Genomic DNA, 26,904 nt, shown 5'->3' with positions numbered 1-26,904 from the left:
ATTATCAAAAGCAAACCCTTTTTTAAGGAACTGTTATTATATTCCAGTTACTTTTGGGTACAACTATCTTACTTGTTGTATTTGCTGGTACAGTTGATCTGTGCAGGGCATCTGGTTATGTGCAGGTAGTATTCTAAAACACTTTCCCATGTGAAGCTAGAGTAGGCTAGAAGATGGTGTTAGGCTCTGAAGTCCTGAGGCAGTATGTTACTAGAGCATTTGATAGCTGCTTCCTAGCTTATAGCACTGTTTCAGAACATGCAGCCCCATAGCAAACTGGGAATAGCTTACCTCTGTAGTAGTCTCTGGAACTCTAAGGCTTTATTCTGTTTTTTAAAATGTGACTCTGTCTCTCTGTAAAACAGTAGAACTATTGTATCTCTCTGTAAAAAAACTACAGCCTTTAAGTCCACCAGATGCAAATTATGTTCAGGTAGCTGTAACTTTTTGAAATAGACTTTGTGAGAACACCTTGAGAGATTAAAAAATAATGGGTTTGGAGGGGATAAAGCAGGTATGTCTGGGAGTGAGGAATAAGAAGTGGTTCAATAGCTTGATCTGTCTTGTCCAGTTGTACCCAAAAAGCCATCTTGCCCTTCCCTCTTTCTGTAGCCAGTACCAGTGCCCCTGTGTAAATGTAGCAAACAGGACCAATGAAATGGTTCTGCTGGAGAAAATAATGGATGCGTTATTCCCACCCTGATTCGTTCTTTGTTTCTGCTTGTGGCGTAATTGTGGAGTATGAACATGAGAAGTGATTGGGAGGGCGCAGGCTGTTTGGGTGGTGGGTACACACCCTGCCTGTGCTGGCACTGCTCTCTGCAGCTCCCCTGCAACTCTGGGCCTTTCAGGAGCCTTTGGGGACACGGGTTGCTGTGTATTGTAGTGCTGTAGCTACTCTCATCTGTATTGGGAAAGCCCAAATACTTGAACTGGATGGAAATGAAAATAACAAAGGGTACTTCAGTAATAACCAGCTGGTGTTTTATAAACTATGGACAGTCCCAACTGAACTATTTAAAACCTAAAATAAGTTGGTGGTGAAGGAAGCAAGTGTGGGTAGAGAAACTGAATATTAAAAAGAAGTGGAGGAAAAAAAAGAAAATAAATCCTGCATTTTAGGGAAATGTTAGCTAAATAGATAGGAAAATGCAGCCAGCCTAAATGAGACCCTGTACTGAAAGGAAGTTGTGGGATTTGTCTAGCATGCTGGAAGTGATAAAACTGAAAATCACAGGATGATGAAACAGCTTTACTTCACCCTTGACTGCGCCTGCAGTTAAATTTGGAGGGATGGCTCATAGTCTGAGCAGTCAGATCCCACAGTAATACTGTGTTCTAGCTCCTAGAAGTCTGGCTATTGTTCAGACTTTCAGTGAGGGCTGTGAGCTGGCCAAGAACTTGATGTGCCACACCCAGGCCATGCTCAGGGTGTCTGGAACAGGCAACTCTGTGTTCAGCTCTGTGTTCTTTACCAGAGCTAAACTGTTAGGAGTGTCTTGGTTGAAGGACAGAGAGAAGCATGTGAAACAGATAAGCATGCTCTGACTTTTTATCCAAACGTGAGTCCTTTAGAAGGAAGAGCTTGGTCACAGCAGCTATCATGCTTTCTTCCCTGGAGAAAGTGTCTTTAATGATAAGAAGTGTGTCAGAGCATAGTTATTTTATTTGCCCTCAATTTCAAGTTACCTCTAAACCAGTTCTTAACTGCAGCTGAATTTAAGACCTGTACGTAGGGACTGAGTATTTAGTCTATTAGCTCAGGAATCTCAAGTACTTACTGTACATGTGATGCCTCTGTGCAGCTCACACTTGTCTTGTTAGCATCCTGTCTCAATCTTGTTTTGAGCCCCTTCCAGCAAAGGAGCTGCTTGTGATTTTGGCAGACATCCACTGGATGCTAGGGTTTGGAAGCTCCTTGGCTATATGGATATTTCCATATCCTTGGAAATATGTCCTGGCTACCTGTCTTGACTGCCCCTCTAACTGGGTCTTTGCAACTGTTAAACAGTACTGGGAAATCCCCTGCCCTTGGGGTGAGAATGGGGAGGGAGGGAAGAACTCGACTAAGGCAAGGTTACAGTGGGGGAAAGTTGTCTTCTCAGAAAAACTGGAGTGCTTTTGGTGGTGATGGTGACTGCAGCGACTGTTTTGCTGGTCAAGTTACTTCAGCCCCCACCAGGATTATAACACCGTTGTGTGGTGTACAGTGGAAGGGGGGGCGGCACAAAATATGTGTTTGTAAGCTGTGAGTAAGATTGCCTAGGAGGGGCACATAATAGCTGTGAGAAATGTCACCATACCACTGCCGGCATTCGAACACATCCACTGCCCTTTGAACTGCTCTTTGGTTGAAGAGCTTTAGCACAGGATGTGGTTAAGCTGACATGTGAAGTACAGCTGCCAACCCTACTATTAGTGTGCAGAGGCCATAGTAGGTGTATACTGTTTTTTCAGAGAAAAGCACCTTCTAAGGGGCACAAAAAATGGTGTTTACAAAACAAACAACTCCCAAAACAAAACCCAGAGGTACAAGATTGTAGAAGTTGAATGATGGCAAATGCATATGGCTGGATTTTTCTTCAAGTTATGCCTCCTCATCCAAATGTTGTGGAAAAGGGGTCCGGTTTTTTTCCCTGTGATATTTTAATTTCCTTCTGGATTTTGACTAGTAAAGGATGTTCTCTGTAAGTCACTCAAACAACAGGTACAAAAATAGTTATTCCAAGGGTTTCTTCAGAGTAGCTCTGAAGAAACAGAAAATGGCAATGTTAATGAGTTGGAGCAGCTACAGGAAAGCAAAGGGAGGTACGTGAAGAATCTATTTCTGATAAAGGAAATGGAAAAAATAGAGGAATTGATCCATTGCACAAGGTTGGGAGTAAGTTATGTAATAAGTCGCATACAAGTATCTGAACTTGACTAAATGTGGGGATCCACCCCTGGCTGCTTCTCCTGACTTAGTACTCTCACTTTGCAACTCCTTTTCTCAAACTGAAACTTGTTTACCCTCTGGAGAGGGTGGCAGGCTGGTAGCAGCCACGGAGTTCAAACACCGTTGGTAGGATGTGACTGGTTGAGAAGAGAGGAAATACATTCCAGTAGCTTTAACTTGGAAACATGTAATTAAGGATGCTGGAAGCCATGCTGTGTAGGGGGTAGGGGAATTCCCTACCTTTTTTTTTTTGATAATTGTTTTGAATTAATAAGTTTGTAGTAATCTTCTTATAAAGTAGAACTATTATTCCTGAAAAGGTGGCCTGCCCAGATCAGATCACTGATTAAACTGGTAAATGATACCTCCAGAGTTCTAAAAGGCAGAGTTCTCCAGCCCTATGAAGCAGCATTGGCACAGCCCTGGCTTTGCTTGGCTCTGTGCTTGTGTGTTCTGAGTGCTTGCTGCTACTAACCAAGTGAAGTGTCTCTGGAGCTTTGATATACTGATTATGAGGGAGCTGCAAAGCTGGGGCAGGGTGATTGAAGGCATCTGAAGTAAGGCAGCTGCAAAGGACAGACCCTTTGCGTGAGGAATAAGCTTTTTTGAAGCTTTCTGAGCTCAGTGAACGTGGTTTGAAGGAGACCTCATTTTTTAGCGAGACTGACCTTGAGGGTAATAAATCTGATTCTCCACCACTTAAGAGGAAAAAAAGAAACCCTATATAAGAGTGTCTGAAGTAGGTTCCCTGATATGAGTAACTGATCTCTGGACTGATGGACATGTCCTGCAAGGATCATCCCCTCAGACTCCATTTGGTGACCCTCTACTCAGGCCCTTCTGAATACCAGGGTATTGATCACTTGCAAAGGAGGACTTGGACTTAAACACAAAGGTAACAGTGGCTTCTCACACATGGTCTTGAGAACCAGAAAAGCAATAAAATACTGCTGTGGTGCTCTGCTGTGTAGGCATTACCTTTTCAATGGCAGCAAGTGCCTTCAAGAAAACTGATTTTTTTTTTTTTTTTTTTAATTTGGGAATATTCCTGATTACCACTTGCTGTATGGAAGAATTTTATTTTCCTTATTGCTGCAGGATGAGCAGTACAAATGAACACAGCAAGCTATTTTTGAGATTAACAGCCAAACAGATATGCTCTGGGGCTCTGATGATGCTACAGTATGATGCTACAGGGTTTATATTGGCATAAATCACTTGGTTTCCTTTTTTGAAACTGATTGCTTTAGCGTTATGTTTTACATCAGATTTTTGATCACCTCAGTCAGTGTATTCTTATTAACCCTTTTCAAGAATAGGAGTTGGGTCTTTCAACCACTCCATGCAACGCAATGCCTGCTATAAACCCTGCCAGAAAACTTTTAAGAGAAAATGCAGTTGGAGTGAACACAGAATTGGCTTAGTTTGAAACTGCTTTGTTAGGTAAAGCAGAAATTCTCTACTCTTCCAAGCTCCACATGGGGCATCATATCTTTTTAATGGCCAATATGCTGTAGCTAGGTTTCCCCCCTGCCCCATGTTAGTAAATGATGATGCTGTGAAGGTGAGCTTTGCTGGAAGCTTTGGGCAAAGTGCTCTGTGTGCTGGTGTCTCTGCTGCACTGAGATGTTGAATGCTACCTATGTCACATGGTCCATCGACCTGGGAGTTGCTGCCTCCACCCTTTCTCTGCCCAGTTTCTGCAAAGCAGACTCCTCAAAGCTGTGAACTTTCTCGGTCTTGCTGGCTGCTCTGACTTGCTTCCTCCGGCTGTCCTCAGCAGCGTGGTTCCTGAAACTGTGTGGGTGTTGTGGTTTGCTGTCCACATGAGCCATCTTGCCTTATGGGGACTAAGAGCAGTTGCTGGTGGTGGGGACACAGGCCTAGTGTGACTTTGCTCAGGTGTGGCTCCAGAGCAGCTTTTGAATCCAAGTTGGCTTGCTGCCATGCTCCTTCACAGGGAAGGAATAAGACTGTGTGAGCATAAATCTAGTTAGATTTATCCTGAATCCTTCCCTGACCAGGCTTACAGGTGCTCACCCAAGAGCAGAGCTGTGAAGCTGAGCAGCAGCAGCAACTGCCCCTTCCCTGCTGCAGAGCAGCCTATGCTGCCACAGCAGTGCATGGCCAGCACCTTCCATGGCTTTGGGCTGCACCAGAGCCAGTGGAACTGCCTGTCCTGGGGTGGCAGCCAGTGGTGCCTTTTCCCACCTTTTCTTCAGGTTACCATTCAGCCAACTTGCTGATTATCATGCTGCAGTTCTAGTGATTAACTTTATTAAAATAATTTTTACTTCAAATGCTTTTCTCTTACAGCAATCATGAGGGTATCTAGTAAAATGTTTTCAGATAATGATCTTTGCTTGTGTCCATTTTTAGTCTTAACATTAGATGATTAGGATATGTATGTGCAAAGTAGCTCAGTTTTTCAGTAACATCAACTGTTACTGAAAACAGAGGTCTTCAGGCTCTGCACTAAAATCATTAGAGATGCTTTAAAGGGTGAGGTCCTGCTACAGGCTTTACTTAGGTATACCAAAACAAAGCCACACACTGTATAGGATGTAAGTCCTACTTCTGGCTCACAGGTACTGAGCGTATTAAAGGTGGGCAAACTTTTTCCTTTAGTGGTGGCTTAGTTCAAATTGTCATAGTGGGATGGGATGGGACACCTTCTGTGGATTTATTTCCTGCCCTGCTCTCCAGTCAAATGAGAAGTACCGTGTCCCCCATGGAGCAGGATGAGGACAGTGGAGAGAGCTGGGAAGCTCCCAGGAGCTGCTGGGACGGTTAAGCTCTCTTTGGGGGCTGCAGTGTGGTGTCACTGCTGCTGTTCTGTTCCCTGATGAGTTTAGAGGTATGAAAAGGCCCTTTAAGACTGCTGGAAGGGGGTTTGGTTAATTAAGTGTAATCCCTTGAGAAATTGCAAGCACTTTCACATGACCTGATTCCAGCCTCCTCCTGACACAGAGGACCCAGGGCTGTTTCGGCAGGGTGCTTGCGCTCAGGAAGGAGCCAGATGTCTGTGAGTATGGTGTGCTGGAGGCGTGGGGCATCACCTGCACTGCCCCTCCGAGGCAGTGCAAAGCACAGTGCACTGGTATGCCCTGCTGTGCTCGCAGCGGGGCCTGTGTTGGCTGACCAGCATGGTGGGAAGGGAAGTACAGCACTGGGGAGCAGTCCAGAATTTATTTGCTTGTTCTGAGGAACGGGGGACAATTCTTGTTAAACTTACTATATTGTTGTTAATCTTGCTGAAAGCCACAACTGGGGATGTTTTTAGATTATTAAGGTGCCTTATGAAATCTTGAGTTCATGGAACTGCAGCTGGATTTAATGTGTTTCTCTGGCTAGACCTCTTGGAACTGATGCATGGTATTTGTCTAGTGTCTTTACATGCAGTATCTGCTGGGTATACTGGTGCCCCGTAGTGCAGAGGCTACAAAGGTTGGACTGGAATTTCTTTTTGATTGAACTTGCTTCTGTTCTGTAACAGTCAAATTTGCAATAAAATATGAGTTTTCCCTATGCCACTTTCTCCAGAAACAATTCACTTGGTGGCTTGAACCTGGGAAGCAGGAATATCTGAAGGTTGAAGCATATAGCCCAGCAGGGTATCACAGTTTCCTTGCATTCAGGAAATGCAGGGAGGAAATGAAACTTTAGCTCAGGGTCAGGGTTTTGGAAAGGTCAATACTCTGCTGTGCTGACTCTAGTTATTATTCTGACATGAATTTCCTAGTACTCTATTCCTGTCTTAACTTATGACAAACAGAATTGTCTGTTCTATCGCTCACACTGCTCAGTGTGCTGCTGAATTAGTACAAGCAACACATCCGTTACCGAGCAGGATGGTGTCAGTCTTTCCTGTTTGTCCTGCCCTATGCAGCTACACATTTTCATCTTAGGAAGTTGTTGTAGCACGTTATTAGTAGGGCTCACTCAGAAACCCGTCAGATACCTGACAATAACTGCTACTGGTAAAACTTATTTGGAATCTCAGTGTGGCAGAAAGTGAGACTTCAAGGTATATGGGCAATATTAAAATATCTGAAAAAATGCTACAAATATGAGCTTGGTACCACTGTCTATTAAATCTCTCTCTTGTAGAGAGTGCTGAACACGATGGGAGGAGGGTGGTGGTGGTGGCCTATAGCTTCTGGAAGCTAAATTTTGGAGTAGGAGTATAGTATACTTGGGGATGAGTGCTGCCACCGTAGGCCTTGTGATCTAATCACTGGTGAGCAATGTCTTTTTCTCTCGCAGGTCTCAGTGGTGTGCACTTTACCTGTCTGGAGTGACAGAACTAAATTTGTATATACTTAGCAGTCTAAGTCAAATGTCTTATTGAGGAGCATTTTGTTCTGTTTACGACCCAAATTATAAGCATGCGGATGGTTATGCCAGCCCTTAAATGTAGGAAAACCTCATTAGATGGTTTAGAAATACAAAATACAGAAGCTTAATGCTAATGAATCTTGAGGCTTTTCTTAGAATAAGCAGTGGTGATAAACTAGATAGATGGTTTAAAAGTGCTTTGGCAGGTTAACTCTCAAGGAACCAAAGCAAAGAAGTCTGAATTCTGATGGGACTGGATCATGTTGGCTTTGTTTTGCATTTTTATTGCTGTGGGTAACATCTGTGTTGGTCAGTACTTGGCTGTGAATGCCACGGTAAAGTGGTTTTACTTAAACTGAGACTTTAAATGAATGAGAAGGATGAAGGTAAACATGCAGTGCCTGCCACATACTTGTCTGGTAGAGATTATAGTGGTCTGTAGATCTCTTTTTGTAGCTTGTCTGCACCACAGGCAAAGCGCATTGAGATCAGTGCCTCCCACCACCTGAAATGGTAGAAACCTCACTTTAAGCTGGCGGTTGTGAACTGGAAAAGCAAAACCACCCCTGGCTTTGTAGCATATGGGGGAAAAAAATTCCTTGTGTGCTGTTTTCACACCAAGCCTTAACAAGGCTCAGTTTTATAGCAAACTAACTTCTTAGCCAAGAATTAAATTACTACACAGCTCGTGGTTAAAATGTCCCTGTGACAGCCCAGGATGTGCTCTCCCCAGCTCATTCTGCTGACAGTTCACAGCAGTGTGCTCTTGAACATGTTAAAACTCTGTTCAGCTTGGGGAAGCAGCACTGCCGGGGTGTGGTCGTCCTAAGCACAAGCCTGTTTCCTGTGGTATGTCAGCTTCTGCTGTCTTAGATCAGGCCGAAGTTGCAAGTACAGACCCATTCAAAACTTGGCTTCTCCTAAACCTTAGGCTGGTACTCAGCTGGAGCACTGGGGGCTTCCATTGGGGATGTAGAAGTGTATCTCTTCCTATTGAATGTACTGATTGAAGGAGATAATGTGTCAGATAGCTCAAGAGCATTTAAGTTAGTAACAGTGAAAGAATTTTGTTGGTTCCAATGTGGGACCTTATTTCAATGTGCTTAGAGAAATGGGAGTCTTATAAGTATGCTACATGAATTATGGGGATAGTTACTGAAGTAGCTTTATTTTAAATTTTAAGGTGTGATTTGCTCTAAATAGCTCAAAGAGCTGTTTGGGCACAGGTTGCAAAGAGCTGCCACAAATGTTTCAGTTCTGTTTTTTAGTGCTTCCTTTGTGCTCAGATATTCAGCCCTTAATCACCTGTGCAGATGATACCAGAAGAGTGTAGATACTGTGCTTTATCCATAAACAATGGAGCAAAAATACCAGCTACCACGAAAGCAAAATAGTATGTTACTGTTTTAGGTGAACAGGAAATACTTTAAATGAACAAAAAGCAATGTGTTACTTAATGGCTCATTTAATGTAAACCCTCTTACACTTGGATGTGGCTTATGGACAGCTTTGCTCTTACTGGTGGGTGCTGGGTGAATCAGGATTAGAGGCCAGCACTCTTTGTGGTGGAAGAGATCGCTTCTAAGTGTAAGTAGCAAGGGTATTTTGGGGAATGTTCAGCCCTTCTAAGAAGTGACTGGATTCTTGTTTCACCAAAGCGCTGTAAAATTAGCCCATTGTCAAAGGAGAATAATTTTGGGGAGGTGTATACCTAGAGAACTTATGGCAATTACGTGCTATTGAAAGTTGCTAATTTTAAATAAAGCTTCATTCTTATGAGCTTAGGTCATTTGTTCTTTACTTGCTACTTCTCTGGGATGCTTTTCCTTATTTTGACTTCATTGTGTCAGAAGGTTTAGAGGGCTTTAAAGCCAACTTATTCCTGATATGCTTGTTCATGATCTCTTTTGTTTCCAGTAACATCTAAACAGCATTGTTTGTGCATGCAACACCTAGAACTGCAATTTATGTTGACTTCAGCTTTACTGTGCTAAGCCTACCTTATGGAATTTTTAGCTAGACTTCAAACAAGAAAACTTTTAGTTTAATCTTGAGAGGATATCAAGTACAAAATAGTGGTGTGCCTAGACTGAAAGAGCCTTTTTGGGAAACCTCAAATATATTCTGATGTGTAGTTAGTGGTCTCTTTCAGCTCCTACCTAGAGGTAACTAGCAGAATGCTTCTTGCTTATTGGGTGGAAAAAACCCTGGTTTGTAGCTCTGTTGAAGTTTGCTGCTGCTTTCTTAGTAAAGAAGATGTGAAATCTGTCCCTATGCTTGGTAGAAATACAAGGATCAGAATCGACTGTGATCATGTTGGTATTGTGTGTTTCCTTGAATATTTTTCTTATTCTTGGTTTTTTGGTCTCTAGTGTCATGTGGTCAGCTTATAGACTAAATGTGACTTTGAGTTGTTCTTAAAACTGTTCACAGCATAATTCCCTCCACCGCTCACCAGTGGAAGGCCGGTGGAGCGTGCTAAGAGGATTGATCACAATGAAGAGCAAAGAAATTAGGATTTATTGATCTGAGGTAAACAGTTGTTGGCCTTGCATTAAGAGTTAAGAACTGTTAATGCAAGGCCTGTGTGCTGTGGTTTGGTGCACCATGAGTATCTCATCTGTACAACGTCAAGCCTTGAAACTTTGGAAAAATATTTTAAATCAAACTGGTTTAATATCTACAATTTGTGTTCATAAATTGTGAAATATCTTCACCTCTTTCAGTTGATGAGCATGCACATAAAATTGTATTCTCAGACAGCTTGGTCTACTTGCAGACCTCACTTTGCCTGGCCTGAAGTTAAGGCATCTGCCTTCAGGCAGGAGTGTTCCTGTCTAGCCCAAAGAGTCTAAATCATGTTTTCCAGTAATTATCAGTTTTGAATGGATTTGGCAATGTTTTACACTAGCATTTCAGGTGAAATGCCTCTGCTGTTTAACTTGCTTCATGAGAAGTGAAAGATGTGTGTATGTCTTCCTGCTTCTGTGGGATGAAGCTGGAAACTCCCTTGCTGCAGTCCCTTGCCACACTTTCATTTCACATGTGAAAATGTGTTGGTGAAACATTCTGTCAAAATAGTGCATCATATAATGTTTCTTCTGGAAGACCATTCATGATCTTGCATCAAGGGCTAATACTGTAATGAAATCTTGGCTGCAGTATTAAATGAGATATACTATTAAATGATACCTAAACTGATCCTGCCATATACCTCCCTGAAAGAATTGGAAAGCAGTAGGAAGTTCTACTGCTGTGTGAAGTATTTACACATAGTAGTGCTTATGTTAGTTCAATATGCAGCCTTTTTGTCTTAGCATGAGAGGGCATCCTTGCATCCTGTCTGCTTTATACCCACTGCCCTTGGGGTATACCAGGGATTGTGCCTTATAATTTCTTCAAATACAGTACTCTTTCAGTCTCCGTGGGTTAGTATTGACTAGTCTTCTGTAGCAGGCTGAGTTGTTAATGCTTCTGGGGACTTCCTTGACATTCATCCTTCAAATGGAAGTGTTGGATGTTTACTTGTGTGTACCAAGTTTTAGAATATCTCTGCTTTTGTGAAAGATCAGAAAGACTTCATAAGCTCTAAATAGCTCTCGTGTGTGTCAGCACATGTGGATATTTGTTGGGACAGAGAGGATAAACACACTGCAAAACAGGAAAGTTATATTCTATAGGAAAACTGGCAGCACCATGCTGGTAGAAGAGAAGACTGTGATTGCTGACAGTGAAGTTCTAGAGGCTTGAGAGCTGATTTCTGGCCTTAGGCAGATGTTGGGTTTCATTACTGGGTAGCATCACTTAGAGCATGTGTTGTAGTGATGCATTTCTCTGTCTTCCAGATCAGTGTGCGTGTTACCACCATGGATGCTGAGCTGGAGTTTGCCATCCAGCCCAACACTACAGGGAAGCAGCTCTTCGATCAGGTAAGCAATGAGGCTGCAGAAGATATAAAGTTGATATAGACACAGTAATTCAATTGAAGCAACAGCAAACAGTTTCTAAAGGACTTCAAAGATTGTGTGTCACTATATAGAATAACTTCAAGAGAACTCAGCATAGTAAGAAATGACACTTTTTTCCCAAAACTGCTACATTTTTTTATCTCCAAGAACATGTTAGGAACTATTCTTACTTCTAGTGAACTGAATTGGTGCCATGGTTCACAATAATAGTAGCTGGAAAGCAGCATATATCTGCAGTCTTAATTAGTAAGAAAAGTCTTATGGAGGACCTAGTAAGCTATTTTTATTTGACTTACTTGCAAGCGTTGTGTAACTGATTCCAGAAAATATTTGGTCTCTAGAACAGGAGAGGGTTAGCTGGGTTTCAAATGCTGCTGCAACTCTTAAGTGCAGGTAAAGTGATATTCTGTAGTCCATCAGGCCCTGGGGAATCTTAAGCGCGGTGATGTACTTTATTGCGATAGGCTGTCTGCATAGGGGGCTTCAGCCTTCCCCTGCATTCCCTGCCTAGGCAAATTTCCTCCTGCTTTGACCAGAAAGAAGCAGAGAGGCATGCGCAGCCCAAAATTGGAGCAGCAGAACACAGACATTATCAGTTGCAGTGGGTGAAACTTTGACAGGCTCCACTGTGTTTCTCTGCTGTACTTCTAAAGGCTGTGAATTTACTCGTTGGAGAAAAATCTGAACAGTAAGTTCATAGCTTAAAGAAACGTAAAATGAATCTTGGACTACTGACAAGATGAGGGAACTGCCAGACCAGATATGTTAGATGTGGGTGTGGTTCAGTAGTGCTAAGTGTTCTGCAGCCTGCTCTACATAGAACCTATCATAAGGGAGAGAGAAGATTAAGGACTGATCCACCCATAGAAGTCAGTTATTTCATTTAGGGCCAACAAACATAATTTAAATTTACTTTTTTTTTTTTTTTTCGATCTTTAACCACAAACTACTACTTTCTCTTGTACTCAGCTGGATGATTCAACACTATTGCTCTTTGTAGCCGAGCCCTGAAATGGAGGGAATGGAGTAAGATCCTAGGCTTTACTAAAAGAGCATCCTTTCATAATGGGAAAAGTAGAAGGGCTTTCAAGAAAGTTCTGAATTGCAGTGTGACTCTCAGCTATCTGTGTGTAGTATGTAGTAGCTCCTGCATATTTTAGCCCTGTGTGGTCTCAAATTGGACAGGTTTTGATTGCTAGAAGTGAGAGCTGAGTTCTGTCCAAAATTCGTGTGTGTGACATGGAATTCTGCCCCAGTTAGTTCATGAGCGTGTTTGCCAGTGAAGCTGAGGTGACATACCCCCCAAGTTCATAAAAAAACTTTTTTTTAAGGGGGTGTTCTTCATGTGGATGCTTCCCATGATTATTTTTCAGTATCTGGCTTCTGATATATCCAAGCACTAAACTGTTTTCTACTGCCTATAACAGATTTCCCTGTGGACATAGTGGTGTTTGTTCCTGATAAAACTGATACTGAAATGAATGTCCTAGAGCTTCACTAGTGGCAGATATCCAGGCTTTGACTAAATGATTAGTCACAACAGCAGTAGGGGGTGGTAATGTGGTACTACCATAGTGGTGGTAGGAAGACTAGCCCTCTGCCAGGGCTTGAACTGTGTGAGCAGTAAGGTAGGGAGTTCGCAGTAGATGTGGGGATGTCCAAAGTCTTCCATCTCTAGCATGAATTAGGAGTTTTGAGGGCTACTGCTATGTGAGTGGTCCAGGAGTCTAATCCCACATCCTCTGTTGCTGCCCTGCAATCTAATCATCGGTCTCTTAAGAGAAATAATTGCAAATGAGGTAACCATTCAGCTCCTGACACAATGGAACACATTTCATCTGGTCTCTGAATGCAGATGCGCAACAGACTGTCATCTGTCTTATCCCCCCCAATGGAAAATTCAAAGCTTTTTTTTTGCAAAAGAGACTTTACACATAAAGGAAAATAAGTACTTGTTGTATATGGACCTGCTCAGACAGATTGATCTTTGCATAAAAAACTAACTGAATACCAAACCAGAACATGAGAGCCTCTGGTGAGCTGACAGTAAATACTAAACTTGCTGCCTTTAGGATGGGGTAAAGCTTTGAATGTATTGTTAGCTATCATATATCCAGTATGTTTCATATGACTGAGCTGTCTGTGTATATTGGTTCCTGTGAAGGGACAGTCCAGTGCCAGGGACAGTCCCTGCTGATACTGTGAACAGGGACTAAACAGTGAGAGCTCTCTGCTCATCTGTTCCCTCTGCCTCAGTTTCTATCCTTGGGTGATCTGGGATCCCATGATGAGGTATGTAAGAACAAAGTTATGTCTGTTTGTTTTCTAGCTCCCTTATGCTATGTCATGCTCCTGGATTTGATAATCTAGTATTTTTTCCATGATGCTGGTTCTGAAAAAGGAACTGCTTTCATCAATGGTCTTTTGAGGGAAGGGAGAGTTCCTGTTCAAAGCAACCTAATGGTTTTACTGTTGCAGCACACTGAGCTTCTGGTGTGAACCCTGACTTTTGATTCTTTTACAGTAAAAATGTAAGGTATCCAGCATGTTTTTGCCCTGGGGTGCCCTTTCACTTTGAGCTGTCTGTTCTGAGTTAAGTAAGAAAGAAGCTGCTAAGCATTACCAAACTTTCTAGCTGCACGGCTGCCCTGGTATAATCCACTGACTCTGTTCAGTAACATTTAGCCAGTATTTGTTTCCACCTTTTGTGTATAGAGGTAGATGAGTATATTCATTATGCCATAATTCTGACCCATTATGACATAATTCTGATCCACTCCGAATAGGATTCAGAAGACTTTTGGAAAGTTTGTAGCTAGGTATTAGCTCAATGAGGAGGAACAGTTTGAGTTTAAAGTTCTGTAGTAATAATAGGTGAATGGGCTTGAGGTAGAAATGTTCTTGTCTTCCTCTTTCCCACTTGGCTCAATTCCAAAGTGAATTTTTGTAGTGATAGAACAATTCAGATGCTTCCCTGCTTTGTAGGAAGTAGTTTCTGCCCAAGAGTGGCTGGCTGTAGCAGTACTACTGAGCTGATATACATACTGTGCAGTAACATCATGATTTATACTAGAGCTCTTCCTGTTTCCTAGGCTTGTAACTGTACAGCTTTAGCTCAAATACCTTAGGCTTGTGTGCATGGACAAAACCTGGATTAATTGAGACAGGAGGTTTGTACTGTCTGTCTTTTACAGCTTTGCTTATGTACCTCTTAACACCAGCTGCTGAACTCCAGTGCTTACCGACTCACTAGCAAGAACAGTAACTTTGCTCCCATTCCTCAGCTGCCAGTGATGGACTAAAAGAAGAGCTCAAGGATGGGGTATACCTCATTACTTCCCAGGTACCTTGAAATACTGCTTTCCTGGGGATGTAGAGCACAGGCACTGCAACAGTGATAGCTACTTGTTTTCCTCCTTTGACCCTCTTCTGTATCAGACTGAAGTGCAGCTAGTCTGGAGACTAGCCTGTAAACTAAAGCAGTGCTTTGTGTTGTATGTGTCCTACACATGAGAGATTAACCTCTTCTCTGGTGGAACTTCTTAGTTACTTATTGCTGTGGATGGCTTTGAAGTTGTGTTCCTCCACTCTTTTTCCTCTTAAACATCCTTTTTTTGGAGTAAATTGCTTCTAGCTTGAATCAGTGAGATTTTGGCGTGTTGTGGGGCGGGGGGGTTGGGGACTTACCTGTACCTTGGGCAAGGAGAGATGTGACTAATTTGCTTGCCCAAGTGTTGCACATCTGGCTGGCACACCTTCATGGAAATGCCCTGGCTTAGTGGCTGCTGCAGCTGACAGACTACTCAGCAGACACAGAGTAGTGCACACTAGTCACAGAATCCTCAGTTGCTTTGACTTCTGTGGTATGAAAACACACTGCCTGCTTCGCCCATGTGCTGCATGAGGCAGCTTCTCAAATGCTTTGTCTGGGGTCACTTCTGACCTTGAAGCCTGTTGGTGCCTTGTTCTTTCATTCCCTTCAGAGCCCCTTGTTCCTTCCAGGCTCTGGTGGAGGACTTTTGTCTGTCTGCTGTACTAGGCTGTTGGGTGGTGAATGTAGTCAGTGGATGGGAATCTCTACCTATTTGATAGGCCCTACATCAGGATCTTCTTAATGAGTTCTGGTTACTCAGCTGTTCAGTCAGTACTTCCTTCCCCAACCTTAGATGAACTCTGTTTCTCCAACTTCAGAACAGATGTGCTTCTCAGTGATGTGCTTAGAGCTCTCTGAGTCTGTAGCTGACCATGTAAACTTCAGTCCTTCCAGTGGTAGCTGTTGGACATAGCAAAGTGTATGAGATGTTGGCTTCAGCATGCTACTCCAGAACAAACCTCTAGAGTAACCAGTGGCATCCAATCTCCTTTATGGTGATCTTTGTCCAATAAAGAACCATGAAGCCAAGTCACTGGTTAAGGAAAATGTGCTGTGAGAAAAACTTTAACATCTGTCACTTCAAACCTTAAAAGTGTGTGGTTAATCTTCTTAAGAGGCTTTTCATCATTTTTTGAGTTTCTGGGGTCAAAACTAAGCTTGTAATAGAAAAGCATGCTCAGGTATGGGTTAAAATTGTGACAATAAGCATCTCTTTGCACACTTCAAACCTGGTCACTGATGCTGTATTTTATGTTCTGCATCAAGTCTTATATGTGGTGGAGTGTGGGGGGGTGTTGTGGTATGGTTGTTTGTGTTTTTTGTGGTTTTTTTTTTTGTTGTTGTTTTGTTTTGTTTTTTGGTTTTTTTGTTTTGTTTGGTTTGGTTTGGTTTTTTTTCTGGTTGGGGGTTTTTTTTCCGTTTTTGATTTTTAAGGATCTTTCAGATTTCACAAAAAGCCAGATCCCTTAAGATTCTGAGTTCATATGCCCCGGCCTGGCTTGCCTTGCATTGCTTTTCTGACTGCATGACCATTGAGGTAGTTGTGCAGCTAGAAACCTTGGTAATGCTTAGCAGTTTCCTTGCTTAACTCATCTGCTACAGTGAGTTTAGTGGTTTTGTAGACTACCAATTTGTCAGACTCTGATGGCTGCTAAAGCTTACAGCACGGGCTGACTAAATCCTCCTCGACCTTTGGTTAACTCCAGCTGAGTTGAGCTGTGTTTGGAATAAGGGTGGTTGGTGTGTCATGGCCTGCAAACTAAACTTTGTGGGGTGGGAGATTGTAGAGAAACCTTTAACCTTGGAAAGGTCCTACCTGGTTGTGTTTAAACACATAGGAAATGTGTTCATCTTGCTCCAGTAGATGAAAGTGCTGAACAAAAAACTCACTAAGGGAGTTTCATGGTAGAAAGCACCAAGTCTTGGGACAGTGGCCAGTTCCTCCAGCAAACCCCAGAACTCTTGTTCCTGTAACGAAGGCTTGTGGTGAGTGGTATGAAAATGTGTCTCAAATTTCACAGGAACATGTGGAAACACTGACTTTCAGAAAAGCAGTAGTCCAACCAAAAACGGACTGCTTGTTGCTAAGGAGATCAATGGCAAACTGTAGTAAGTTCAAAAACTCAAAGATCCTGTTGTTTAGCACTCTGGCATTTTAGCACTTTGAAAGAGAAAGTTAGAAGTACACTCGTCAACTGAATGGAAAGGGGACAGTTAAATATTTGTGTCTGTAGATGAAGCCTATCTTGCATGTTATGTTCAGGTATCTGGAAGACCATGTTTGAGGTTGGTTTTGACTATGGCATATGAAACTGCAGGTGTGGCACCAGTTCAGGGCTCCTCCAGCAATAAGGTTTGCTGGCAGTTTTCTCTGAGAAGTACTTGGTATGTCTGTCATAGAAAGGGAGAGAGACCTACCTCATCTTGAACTAGGACAGCATTCAAGACACCTGTGCTGTGGTATAGCCTGAGGTGATTTGACCTCTGGTGCAGGAACTTGGTCTGAGTGGAATGTCTTCTCCCCTGCTTCTGTGCTTTGGTCTTACCCATGTGTGGATAGTACTTTCATGCAGGATCCACACTTGTTTGCCAGTGTGGTGGTCTCTTTCCTGGGCTGAGAATGACAGCAATCATTATCATGGTAAAATCTACTTTTAGGAGGCTGTGTATGGCTCCATCTTCTGCTATGGAGCAGCACCCAATGGCAAGAACATAGTTTGGGGATGGTGAGTGAGTGCTGAGGGGAAGGACAGGAGTTGTCATGCAGACCTGGAAAACATGGAGTAAGGACAAGTGAGAGAAAAGGTTACCTGAAATACCTTGTGTTTCTTCTGTGAACATAAGTAAAAAAAACCCTACTAGTGTGCTCTTAGACTGTCTGAAGAAGGTGAAGTGAGTCACCAGAAATGCACCTTTTTCTCCTATGGCAGTATTGCTTAGTAAGTAGAATTTTAAGCTAAAGGTACTTCTTGATGAAGACTTTTATTGTAGCTGGTCAAGGTACTGTAGGACAGCTGGATTTTGAGACTGCATGCAATCTGTTGCTAATTGTAGGCCAAGCCTTATACTGCAAGCTAAATAAGACCCAGGGACTGACTTAATGCTCCCCCTGGTATGAAGGAAAGATGTTGCTCTCCAAATGAGAGTGTAGACTTTAGGTATTTAAGTATTGTGGTCTGTGTTAAACAGTACTCTCTATTCTCCCATCCTGTGTGCCAGCTCTTCTTCAGCCTCAGCCACTGCCAGTAGCTGAATGCTGTATACCCCCAGACACAATTATGCTGCTAACTGCCAGCCAGACTCCTTGCTACTGTAGAAAGCTGTTTCTTCATGTTTTTGCTCTTGCTAAATGGAACTAAATAACCTGCTAAAGCTGAGGAGGGAGGAGGACTCTGCTCCCTGCCTTGGTTCAGTGGCAGCTTGGCAGTGCGATGTTGTGTACTGTGCTGTCTCCCCTCTTCTCTGCCCAGCTCATTGTTGTCTCTGCTATTGCTGTGCAGGCTTCTACTGTGGAATAAAAGCCCTTTTGTGTGGGGCCGCAGTGTGGTGCCTTTCAGCTCCTTACTGGCAATCCAGCCTGTTGAATTCCCAGGCATAAGCTGCTGGCAAGTGGAAGGGAGGAAAGCAGACATATGCAGTGGAGCGAGGAACTTCCATCTCATTCATATTAATGCTGCCAAGAACAGAGCTATTCTTGGGCTCTAGGACAGCCTTTCTTCCCCTCCTTGTACCACCTGCTTTCAATGTACACAGCAAATTCTGATTCTTCTCCAAAAACCTCCTTAGCTGTGTGCATCCTGCTGTACGATATGCGCAAGTGAAGGTTTATATACCCCACATTCCCTTGGGTCTGCAGGGGCTCTAGCCCAGCTCTCAAGTTCATGTTCAAGCAAGGACAGGCTGAAAAATTTCAGGGACCCCAGTGGGATGATGTTCATAGACTACAAGACCTCGTGTAGGTTTTGTCTCTGTGTGTGCTACTAATGGCATGCCTCTGCTGAAAACTGCACATGGTTTTCAGGCCTGAAGGGAACAAAGGCCCTAATACTGCTTTTGGAAGGCCAGAAGAAACATCTGATCCAAACTCTAAACAATCTAACTAGTGATGTGTTTGCGGGGAACCTACATCCTTGATGTTGTATCTTGCCAAAGCTAGAGATCACATCAGAAGGGAACAGAGTGCATCCTTAGGATTCAAGAAGGAAGTAATTTAAAAGGAAGTAAGCATTTAGGGAGAATCACAAAACATGGGTTAGGGCAATACAAAATTATATCAACTGACCTGGCAACTGGTTTTCACAGGGCAAGGCTCATTCCCTGCCTGTAGTTGTTAGCCCTTTTGAAAGTGGGAAGCTCTGAGCAAGCCTGAGTTGGATGGTGTGTAAAAACAGCTGACAGTGTCATACTTTAGGAACCATGCTGACCTAAAGACAGTTGTCTTCTCCCTTCTCCTTCCTTATCCAGTAATGGAGGTGACGAGTAAGTGTCTGCTTTGCTGGTTTGTGAACAACCCCTGGGTCTTCTGGAGGGATGTGGGAACCTCATTGTGTAGACTTGCTGCACCCTGTGGCACATCCCAGGCTTGCCAAGGCACAGAGGGTGACCTTATGCCAGCGAACAGGCTTTGCAGAGAAACTTCCCTCTCCTTTTTACTGACAGTGGCACTGTACTGCAGTTGTCTTGCCCCACCACGAGGCCCTTGTCTCTTGTTACAGTCTGTAAAGCCTTCTTAACTCTTATTTACATAGCACAGCTGGTGTGCTAAGGAAGTAACTACAGAGAGAGCTTACACAGCAGTGTAGTTAATGTCTGTTGTGACTCTTAGTCCCAGCACAAGGAGTAGCGTATCAATTTACCCACTGCAGTTCCTCTTAGTGGTGCCTCTCAGTAAAGAGCTGCATGAGGGGCCTGTCCACAACTATCGGTAGAGTAGAATACAAATCTTAGAGTAGCACAGCCTACCAGGGCGATTCATGACTTGCCCAGGAATAGTACGTTTGCGTGATAAGTGAGGGGTGTACCTGAAAATGGAACTGTGCTCCTGATTCCTGACAATTATTCAACCTGTCAGAGCTATTGCATTGTTTTTTGGCTATATATGTTGGTTTGCAAATAGCTGAAGAAAATAATACCTGAGCTCTTGTTTATAAATAGCAACAAGCCTTAAAGAGCTGAGGGAGAGGGCAGAATATGATACACTTGAGCCCCCTCAGATGCCCAGTCACCTCTATGTACACTGCAGCAGGGGAGGCAGAAGGCCAGGGCACTGGCTGTCTTTGTCTGAACTTACCTCTAACATGTCCTCAACCATTGGTGAGATCAGTCTGACTGGGGCTCTTGCTAATTGTCTTTTTTCCAGGTTGTCAAGACAATTGGTCTGCGAGAGGTCTGGTTTTTTGGACTTCAATATCAAGACACCAAGGGCTTCTCAACATGGCTGAAATTGAACAAAAAGGTATGTTTGCTCCAAGCTTTCACTTTTCCTTATTCACGTCTCTGGAAGTGCAGAGGCAAATTTAGTCTCTGTGCTTCTGTCAGGGTTCTGTTCTTGCCTATCTGTGCACCTGAAGTACTGTGAGATCAGTGAGTTGGTGTTGTGGTGTCCACATACCCCCTCCTCAAGGTGTACAGAGTCATGGTGCCTGACCTGGTCTTCCTGCATATGTAGTTCTGTTTGTTATCTGGCCAGATCTGTTATCCTTTCTGGTGACATGTGGATGTGGTGCTCATTGTGAGCATCTTAGTTGGAGAGAAACCTGGAAAGTAACTTACCTAGCACTGATCACAACTACTGGCCTGTCGTAATTCCTGTGGGGAGAAGTGATAAGGTTTTTAGCAGTGATTGAAAATCCTTGCTTTTCTGCCCACTCACTACTTCATTGGAAAGGAGAAATTTTTTTCTAGTGCATGCTTGTGTTCTTATTTGTAAACCTGCTCCCCTTCACTTGGTATACAGGCTATAAAATCTGCTAACTCTGTTCCAGGTAACAGCGCAGGATGTACGCAAAGAAAGCCCCTTGCTTTTCAAATTCCGTGCTAAGTTCTACCCAGAAGATGTGGCAGAGGAGCTGATTCAGGACATCACACAGCGCCTTTTCTTCCTCCAAGTGAAGGAGGCAATTCTGAATGATGACATTTATTGTCCTCCAGAAACAGCCGTTCTTCTGGCTTCTTATGCCGTCCAGTCCAAATATGGAGACTTCAACAAAGAGGTGCACAAGTCTGGCTACCTTGCTAGTGACAAACTGCTCCCACAGAGGTAAGTGAACCTGAATAATCTTAGACCTTTTCTGTCTTAAAGGGTTTGGTTTTGGTTTTTGGTTTTTGGTTTTTTTTTTTGAAGTGTAGGAGGTGTTTTGATTGATTTGATAAAATATAGCCTGGTGCCTTTTTGAGGATCTAGATTAGTATATATTTAATTAGGAGCTTTAATCTTAAACATCCTGTTGCTACTCTGAAAATCTAACCAGAAGTAGTGAGAGAAGCTCCAAAACAAAAAGACATGCTACAAGGAGAAGCACAACTGAATAAAACTTACCATTTGTCAGAAGTCTTAATATTGACCATTGTGTCTCTATCTAGCCCTGTAATAAAACTGTATTTGCTGGAATATCTTTGGGGGGGAGCTGGGATGGAGTATTTAATGAAGCATTATTATAGAGTGATGTGATTGTGTGCGTATGTAAATGCAGTGCTTGGTCTTCAAAGTCCTATATACTCTTTCTAGGGTTTTGGAGCAGCACAAGCTTAACAAGGACCAGTGGGAGGAGAGGATCCAGGTGTGGCATGAGGAACATCGAGGAATGATTAGGTAACTGATGCAGTATGAAACTGCTGTATTGAAAGTAGCGTGAAATACGTTAGTGTGTAATGTATGAATGCATACAAAAATCTGTGGCTTGCTTCAGGCTGAGTTAGCATTCTTCAGGTTATTTTGCTCAGAATAACTAGGTTCATGTGCTTGCTGGTCCACATCAGCTGGCTGTTCTTAGTAAAGAAGACTGAGCTTGCAGAGTTCGTAATTATTTACTAGGGTGATGCTTAGAACCTTTGCCAGCTTGTTGCTTCTCTGTCCATATAGGAAGATAGCACCTTCTTGCTCTAATGACTTATAGACTCTGATATAAGAATATCTGCTTTCTTTTTACATTCTGCAGAGAAGATGCTGTCTTGGAGTACTTGAAAATTGCACAGGATCTGGAAATGTATGGTGTGAACTACTTCAGCATTAAGAACAAGAAGGGCTCTGAACTCTGGCTAGGTGTAGATGCTCTTGGACTAAACATTTATGAGCAGAATGATAGGTAATAAACTCCCTCTCTTCATCATTGCATTCAACTCCTTTCTAATATAAAATTAATTTCTTCTGGAATTCAAGTCTTTAAGTAAACTCCACAATTTCTGTATCATTCTTGGCTGTGCTTTTGACATTGACAGAATAGTCCATAAAATATGCTTCTTTGGACCAACAAATACAAGAAATTGGCAAATCTTATCAAGCTAGTTTTACTTGTATTTCTAGTCTTCCTGCCATAGATGAATTCTCCAGTTCTGTTTTCCATTTAGAAACCCAAAAAAGCAGGATTGAAAAACTGCTTCTTATATTTGTAGTTTGTCTGCATGACTAATTTTGTTTGCTGATTTCAGTTAACATAAGAGCACTGAAATATGAGGGCAGATTTGGTAGAATTTTGAGGTTTATATTTTAAGTCGAGAATTTGAATGACTTCAGGCTCACTTATTTCTTTTTACTTCCCATTTCTGCAGACTAACACCGAAAATTGGATTCCCTTGGAGTGAGATCCGAAATATCTCATTCAATGACAAGAAATTTGTTATCAAACCTATTGACAAGAAAGCACCAGTAAGAAGCAACATTCAAATTAAACTTTCAGCATCTTGGCTGAATGATCTCTATTTTGGTTTTCATCAATAGTGTCAATGCTGATGTAAGCAGGGAAATCTGTTCAGGGCAGTATGCACAGAATGGGTATAGTGACAGTAATATGATAGTTGTGACTTGTTTTTGGCTAGGAGGGTGGACATTTATTCAGTATAAGCTTAAACTGTTAAAAGTCAGTGGTAGGGAGAACCTCTTTGCTTAGGGTTTCTGATTCTTCTAGGACTGTTCAGATTCTCTGATAATACATTTTAGGGATCTGAGGCCACCTCTGTTAATGGTGAATGCTTCTGTTGCAGCCTGTTGGCTTTGGTAGTATGTGGGATGGTCTTTTGCAGGTTTGCACTTACTTGAGGCAGAAGCTTTAGGTCATTTTGTAGGGTATGGTGAGTTTCTTTTCCTTGCAAATTTTTATTGAAAGTAAATGCTTTCATCTTGAAGGCCTAATAATTTCCTGTGCTAGCCAGTACCTTCTGCTCTCCGTGGTATTCTTGTTGCATTGCTGATTGGAAGCATTTCCCTGATGCCATTGCTCCTTTTTAACAGAATGAAGTTATTCATCCATTGGTCATAACATTTAATACCTTTTCTGGCATAAGACAAGATGTTATACTTGCTGTGGCTGGCCAGGCATTGAATAACTAAGTTGGCAGAGAGGTGGGAGAAGCCGCAGTCTCAGTGTGCCTGGTGAACCAGCCCTGCTGGTGTTTGTAGTGGAACAGTGACAATGTCGCTGTGTGCTTGGCACTAGGGGTGTGTCACAGTGAAACCCAGCACGCTGGAATGACACGTTGGGTGCTTCTGCCCTGTGTGTGTTTGTCAGTTTGAAATCCCTTCCTGAAAGAAAAGTGTCTAACGGGCACGACCAATCCTACAATTAGACAATAAGACAATTCTGCAATTAGACAATTATTCTTAGCAATTAGACATTGTTAAGAAAAACTGGCTAGCAATTCTAGAAAGCTTGGGATTTTGGAGCATATTGCATCCACAGAGGATTCTTAGGCTGAAAGAACAGGTCTAATGCTGCCTTTTTCTTGTCCCAAGGACTTTGTATTCTATGCCCCTCGGTTACGGATTAACAAACGAATCTTGGCCCTTTGCATGGGGAACCATGAGCTCTACATGCGCAGACGTAAACCAGACACCATTGAGGTGCAGCAGATGAAAGCACAGGCTCGGGAAGAGAAACATCAGAAACAGATGGAGAGGTTGGTAGAGTTCTGAGTAACCTGGACTTGATCAATCACTGCACAAGTAGCATCCTGTGCTAGATAAATGGCTGGCAATGCCTTAATCTACTTGAACCAAAAATAGAACAGATTGATTTCTGCTTCAGTAGATCTAATGAGTTGAAGATAATGGCACTCATCACAAATGTGACTCATCATTACTTTCTTGGAGTTAAAGATTTGTCTGTCCATTTGATGGGACTAATATATATTTTGATATATGGAGATTTCCTTTATAACATTGCTGTTATGAACTTGCTGTTGAGATGAATGCCAGCAGAGCTTTATATTTTTGCACAAACTCATCATCTGAGTACTGTAATGCACATCTCTTGTGTGCTCATGGTCATGGCTTTACTAGGAAGTGCTCCAATCTGGGTGATAGTTTGAAATTACATTGTGACTTCCTCCCAATAGAGCCCTGCTGGAGAATGAGAAGAAGAAGAGGGAGTTGGCAGAAAAGGAGAAGGAGAAGATTGAACGTGAGAAGGAGGAGCTAATGGAGAGACTCAAGCAAATTGAGGAGCAAACCAAGAAAGCTCAGCAAGGTAATGTGAAATCTTCCAGTATTTCCTTAGATGCATAGTCTGAGTAAGAAGGGTTCAAATAGTAAAGCTATGAGCATCTCTGAGCCGTGTGTCTCTCCAGTATTGTGTGCTAACTGGTGTTAGGGCCCTGGTTTAGCCTCCTGAAGCTGAAGGTAAGCCCTCTGTATGCAGTTGCTGAGAAAGGATTTGCATTAAAGAAATAGATGGCAGCCAAGATGGCTCTCTCTGGTAGAGGGAGTACCTTGCTGTTGTTCCTGTGCAGGCTGGAAGCTTTATCCCAGGATATCTGTAGAGGAAGGAGTCAAAAAGTGTAGCAGGGATCACGCCAGACAATACTGTGGTGATTACTGTCTAATTGCTTGACCAGAGTTACTGTGGTATTGCCCAAGTGAAATGCTTTTCCACCCTTAAGAATGTAATTTTGGGATGAATGGTTCCACACAAATCAATTGGGGTTGGAACAGGCCTGGCTCTTAGTCTTCCAGCTCCAGTTACAAAATGAAAGAGAGGAAAGGGGACAGTTGCTCGCATCTCTCCTTTACCTGTTCCTCTGAAGGAAAACTCTTGTCCAGCAGGTAGGCACGAGGGCGTTTTCCTCTTCTCCTGCCATCCTTTACTTGATCTGTCTTGCAATGTGCTCCCCTATTCTTTCAGAACTGGAAGAACAGACCCGCAGAGCTATGGAGCTGGAACAGGAGAGAAAACGAGCTCTGGAGGAAGCAGAGAAACTGGCTAAAGAACGCAGAGAAGCAGAAGAGGCAAAGGAGGCCCTATTGAAAGCATCCCATGATCAACAAAAGACCCAGGAACAGCTGGTAAGTCAGCGAGCTAAAAATCCAGTAGGGAAAAGAGTGAAAGGGGAGGTGTCCAAGCTCTTGACGCAAACCAGGCCATGAATATAGTGAGGAAGCACTGTATTCATAGGTTCTTTAATTTTTAGCCTCAAGCAGATGGTCATATGTGTAAATACAAGTGTGTTTGTACAGTAGATTTGTAGTGCCTTTTGCCCCTTTTTTTATGTGATGGTATGAGTGTAGAGCTTTCCCTGGTTTGGATTCAAAGAATTGACTTCTGCAACTCTGCTTGGAGGAGAAGGAAAAAACCCAACCCAACAACCAAGAAAACCCCAACCCACAATGAAATGCAAAAGTTTTTTGGCTTCCTTTCCTCTTGCATCATGGATATTGGTGGAATTGAAGTTAACAGGAACGCTTTCTTCTTATTGGAAAAATGTTAGATATAGTGTTTTGATTCAGGACTTGGATGAAATGCTTCATTTAGCAAGTACTTTGGGTTTTGTTCTCACTAAAAGCCTTTCTTCTGCAGGCTGCTGAGATGGCAGAACTCACAGCTAGGATCACACAGCTAGAGCTGGCCAGGCAGAAGAAAGAGAGTGAGGCCCAGGAGTGGCAGCAGAAGGTAAAGCAGAATCTGAGCAAATGGGAGTACTTTTTGTGGAATTGCTCTTCATTCTGGGTCATGTTCTAAACTACTACACTAGATTCCAGACTACACTGAGCATTTGCATACTTGAGGCTGTTGTAAATCCCAACTTTGGTTTTCTTGGTGGAATGGGTGACTTACTCTATATAGCAATATTATGACTAATTAGGCCTGTAGCTCATTTTCTATTTATTGTAACCATTCTTTGAATCTCTGAAGTGTTACCCAGCGAAACTTTTGCAAATGATGATGGCTGAGTAGCTTTGGAACATACGCCTTCTGAGGTGCGAGGTTTCCTGTAACAACACTGAGCGATGCTTCTGTGAAAAATCTCAGGCACTCAGGAGTATACTGACTGACTCACTGTGGCATGCCCTACTGCAGGCACAGATGGTGCAGGAGGACCTAGAGAAGACCAAAGAGGAATTGAAGACTGCCATGAGCACCCCTCATGTCACTGAACCCATGCACTCTGAGAATGAGCACGATGATGAGCAGGATGAGAACGCAGCAGAGGCCAGTGCTGAGTTGCGGTCAGAGGCCACCATCAAGGACCGCAGTGAGGAGGAGCGCACCACTGAAGCAGAGAAGAATGAGCGGGTCCAGAAACACTTGAAGGTAAAAAGTTGGCAACAGAGAGTATGTGTGTCTGGGTGCTGCTTCTTTTTTTTCTCACCACTAATTGCAACTGGGAGATATTACTGTTACTTAAAAAGTGAAGGGAGAAGTGGGGAAGAGAGGATCGTGATCTTGCCAGGATAGCTGCGTAACTACTGAGTAGAGAGGCAGATCTTGTCTCCTGGCACTTGACTGCCATTTCACTGGAACTAGTGAAGTATTTTTGAAGCAGTGCCAACAGCAGCATCTGTTAGGCATAGTGTGCTTTGTGTGAGTATTGCCAGCCATCTGACAGCTGTTTATAGCCTTGGCTGCAATGAATCAAAGAACTCGGTCTGGTTCCTTTCAAGAAGCTGTCTCTAGCTCTTGTGTGGGTTGCATTGCAAAACCCTGGGAGTAGGCCCCTAGAGCTCAGCATGGAGAGAGCAGTACTGCACCATCTTCTTGTAAGGAACTCCAATGTTCTGGTGTTGAATTCCAAGCATTTTGTTTGCTGCCTAACTTGCATCACGCTTTGCTTGTTCTGCATCGTGCTCTGGTGGTTACACA

The 26,904-nt window shown here is 42.9% G+C and overlaps 1 protein-coding gene across 2 annotated transcripts in view; it reads left to right on the top strand.

The window, feature by feature from the left end:
- The window catches only part of MSN (moesin), a 43,365-nt gene that overhangs the window by 12,790 nt on the left and 3,671 nt on the right, over positions 1-26,904 (top strand). Inside the window, exons 1-12 of one of the 2 annotated variants that reach the window (XM_027663149.1) lie at positions 9,787-9,805; positions 11,119-11,202; positions 19,974-20,069; positions 20,599-20,873; positions 21,342-21,425; positions 21,772-21,918; positions 22,382-22,478; positions 23,562-23,725; positions 24,164-24,294; positions 24,949-25,109; positions 25,621-25,713; positions 26,122-26,355. In XM_027663149.1, coding sequence (XP_027518950.1) covers positions 11,140-11,202; positions 19,974-20,069; positions 20,599-20,873; positions 21,342-21,425; positions 21,772-21,918; positions 22,382-22,478; positions 23,562-23,725; positions 24,164-24,294; positions 24,949-25,109; positions 25,621-25,713; positions 26,122-26,355 — 1,545 coding nt within the window. In that variant the 5' untranslated portion in view covers positions 9,787-9,805; positions 11,119-11,139. Of the gene's footprint in view, positions 1-9,786; positions 9,806-11,118; positions 11,203-19,973; positions 20,070-20,598; positions 20,874-21,341; positions 21,426-21,771; positions 21,919-22,381; positions 22,479-23,561; positions 23,726-24,163; positions 24,295-24,948; positions 25,110-25,620; positions 25,714-26,121; positions 26,356-26,904 lie in introns of those variants that run through there. The other variant, XM_027663148.1, reaches the window with a different exon arrangement.

This window comes from Corapipo altera, unplaced genomic scaffold (genome assembly GCF_003945725.1).
Source record: "Corapipo altera isolate COAL_440 unplaced genomic scaffold, ASM394572v1 107b, whole genome shotgun sequence".
NCBI classification, from domain to species: domain Eukaryota; kingdom Metazoa; phylum Chordata; class Aves; order Passeriformes; family Pipridae; genus Corapipo; species Corapipo altera.
Note: the sequence above shows the minus strand (reverse complement) of the source record. Positions and strands in the feature narration are given on the sequence as shown.